Source organism: Pinus tabuliformis, chromosome Q (genome assembly GCF_031772625.1).
Source record: "Pinus tabuliformis cultivar Carrire ecotype Pingquan chromosome Q, CPIR1, whole genome shotgun sequence".
NCBI classification, from domain to species: Eukaryota; Viridiplantae; Streptophyta; class Pinopsida; order Pinales; family Pinaceae; genus Pinus; species Pinus tabuliformis.
The window spans coordinates 201,190,362-201,192,990 of record NC_142296.1 but is presented as its reverse complement, the minus strand read 5'-3'; the positions used below and the strand labels follow the sequence as shown (position 1 = coordinate 201,192,990).

Below are 2,629 nucleotides of genomic sequence, written 5' to 3'. Positions count from 1 at the left end.
GGAAAAAATACAGAAGCAGGGGATCTCGTGTCGATTTCAAAGAAGGAAACAATTATATAAGCAACTTACCTTTACATTTAGTTTTTATTATCCTTTAAGAACTAGCAGGTCTACAGTAAATCTCCTCTTCGAATCAGACTAAAAAATGAATTTAATGAGAGATTGATCAGAATGTTGGGTTTTTAATGTCAAGAAATCATGTTTAACTTTATATTTACTTTCCAATCTCCTTTGGTACATACATGATCTGTAGGATCTCTTCCCTTAAAATCTAAATTTTCAGATCAAAATTCAAAGATGAATTTATATCAAGGATGTTCGATTTTTGAGATTATCCAATAGACCTCAATGTGAAGAGAAGAAAAGAAAAACTGACCCCTGCACAACCTTTATGTCTGCGATTAGGGAGGAATACTTGACCATTAAGATATTTTTTTCTTAAAATTTAAACTTCCACATCAAAAGTGGAAATGAATTTAAATAAAGATGGAGGTTTGTTAATATCCTCAAATAGAACTTGCTGAACAGTGAAAAGAGAATAAAGGATAAAATGATACTATACAACTTGTATGTTTGTCAAGCATCTTGTCAATAATTTATGTTTCCCGTTGTGGCGCGTTGTCAGGGGCCCATTTCCAGAAATGCCTCTCGACACTTATTGCTTTCTCTCTAATTCCAGAAGAAGAAAATGAAAATCCATGGTTGCCATTCATTCGTCCGTCCTCATCTTCATTCGTGAAGAAATCCGACTCCGGCAAGTCTGCAACGACTGCATCCACCTTATGAACAACATAGCAGGTGAGCAGTCCCGGATAGGACAGGGAATCTCGTTCTTCCACCTCCTTCTCATAAGAATCCATCAACAATTCAATCTTATCAGGAGAACCCAGAACGAGGCCGAGCTCTTCACAAATGCCCCTCCTGCATGCCTCCTCCACGGTTTCCCCAGCTTTCATTTTTTCCGACAGGGGGCGGTTTCTGAACCTGGTGCTTCCGTCGCCCATTTCCTGATGAGACTCTAATAAAACCTGGCCGGATTTGTTCCTTATGTTCACGCTGACCACATTTACAGTGCGCTTGGGAGGGCAAGAATCCTCGAGAGTGATTTCCCCTTCAGCCAATTCAACCCAGAGGTTTGTTACATTCTTGGTCCCGGGTTCGACCCCCCACATGTCCAAGCGGGTAGAAATCATGCGGGTGTTCAGCCAGCGAGCGAGACCCTGAGCGGAGCCTATGGCGCAGGGTTCTGCATACCTGGGTGGAGTCGAGAGGCCGTGGTCTCGAAGGAGTCTTCCAGAAGAAGACGACATGGAATGACGAGAGTAGCTCTGCAGGCACAATGTAGTAGTAATGGATTTTGAGGGAGAAACGCGGGATTTTAGTTTGAGACAGGGGATTGAGGATGATTTGAAGACAGGCAGGCAAAATGGGGAAATGAATTGGGGTGTGGAGGCAAATATGAGGAGGGATATTAATGAAAGCGTACCTTGTCTCACTCTGAAATCGATGTTCGATAACACCATTGCTTGCTTTTATCAACTCTCTTTACGCATTTCAAGATCATCTGCGGTAGTGTTTTGAACACCATATATCATTGAAACTGGCAATGAGAGGATTGGGGATTTTCAAGTCGGTAGGAACTGGGAATCAAATTTTCTCCGAATCAACGCAGAAATGTGTTGAGAATTGAATTTACTTGTCGGGCAGAATCTACTGAAGAATGTGCTGGGAATCAAATTTAATTATAGATTTACAGGATGGTCAATCACATGGGGTAAGTGTTGGACTCTACGTCTTGCATTCTTCCACGTAAACTTTCTTTTTAATATTTTAAATTTATATTTTAGAATGTAAATTTTTTTTATATTAAAGTGTTTTTAATGATTGAAATTTTATAATTTTTTTATATATAAATGTTCTTAAAGTTAATTGGTTAAAAGGGTGGTTACCAAACTTTTCTATATTGCATTCCAAGTGTTTTGTAAATAAATAAGTTCCCAGATAAGAACGGATTTATTTTAACTACCCGATAATTGAAGGTTTTATTTTAAAGTTTAAAATTATTAGGTAAGTTTATTGTGTTTTTTTTTTTTTTAATATTATTAAATTGAGAGAAGTTTATTCTACACATCAGTATGATGTTTGAGCCTAGACGCTTATTCTACAATTCAGTATGATGTTTGAGCCAAGAGGCTCATTCTACAATCTAGTATGATGTTTGAGCAGAAAGGCTCATTCTACAACCCAATATGATGTGTAACGATATATGGTCGTCATCAAAGTTGAAATTTTGCTCATTTCGGCCAAAAAAAAACCTATACAAAACATTTAAATAATGTCGGCTCATAAAAAAATTGCACGTGAAGAAATTGAATCCCTCTCGGCTCATGTTAGATTTGTATTTAAGATGGATCTATGCTCGTGTAATTCGAATCTATGTTGGTGTTGGAAAAGCAAAAGACTTAGCTGAACTCCAAGCAGAATATCTAAAGTGGAGCTCAAAGATTCTTGCACCTCACATTACAAAAAATTCAACAACAACATCATACAACAGAGGCTCCCCACAGATTGGACAACTAGTCTGGCAATACCTCTTTTCAAGAGTGGTGACGTCAATAATCCCTCCAAT

The 2,629-nt window shown here is 38.1% G+C and overlaps 1 protein-coding gene across 1 annotated transcript; it reads right to left on the bottom strand.

Annotated features, from left to right (window-relative positions):
* Positions 1–415: 415 nt before the first annotated feature.
* Positions 416–1,737, bottom strand: LOC149218892 (RING-H2 zinc finger protein). Its single transcript, XM_089384171.1, has one exon. It carries the CDS (start codon positions 1,521–1,523, stop codon positions 597–599), a length of 927 nt encoding a protein of 308 aa, XP_089240297.1. The 5' UTR covers positions 1,524–1,737; the 3' UTR covers positions 416–596.
* Positions 1,738–2,629: the final 892 nt, after the last annotated feature.

What these genes read in the sequence shown, in the direction of transcription:
- LOC149218892 (XM_089384171.1), bottom strand. Translation starts at nt 1,523, where the DNA reads ATGGTGTTATCGAACATCGATTTCAGAGTGAGACAAGGTACGCTTTCA.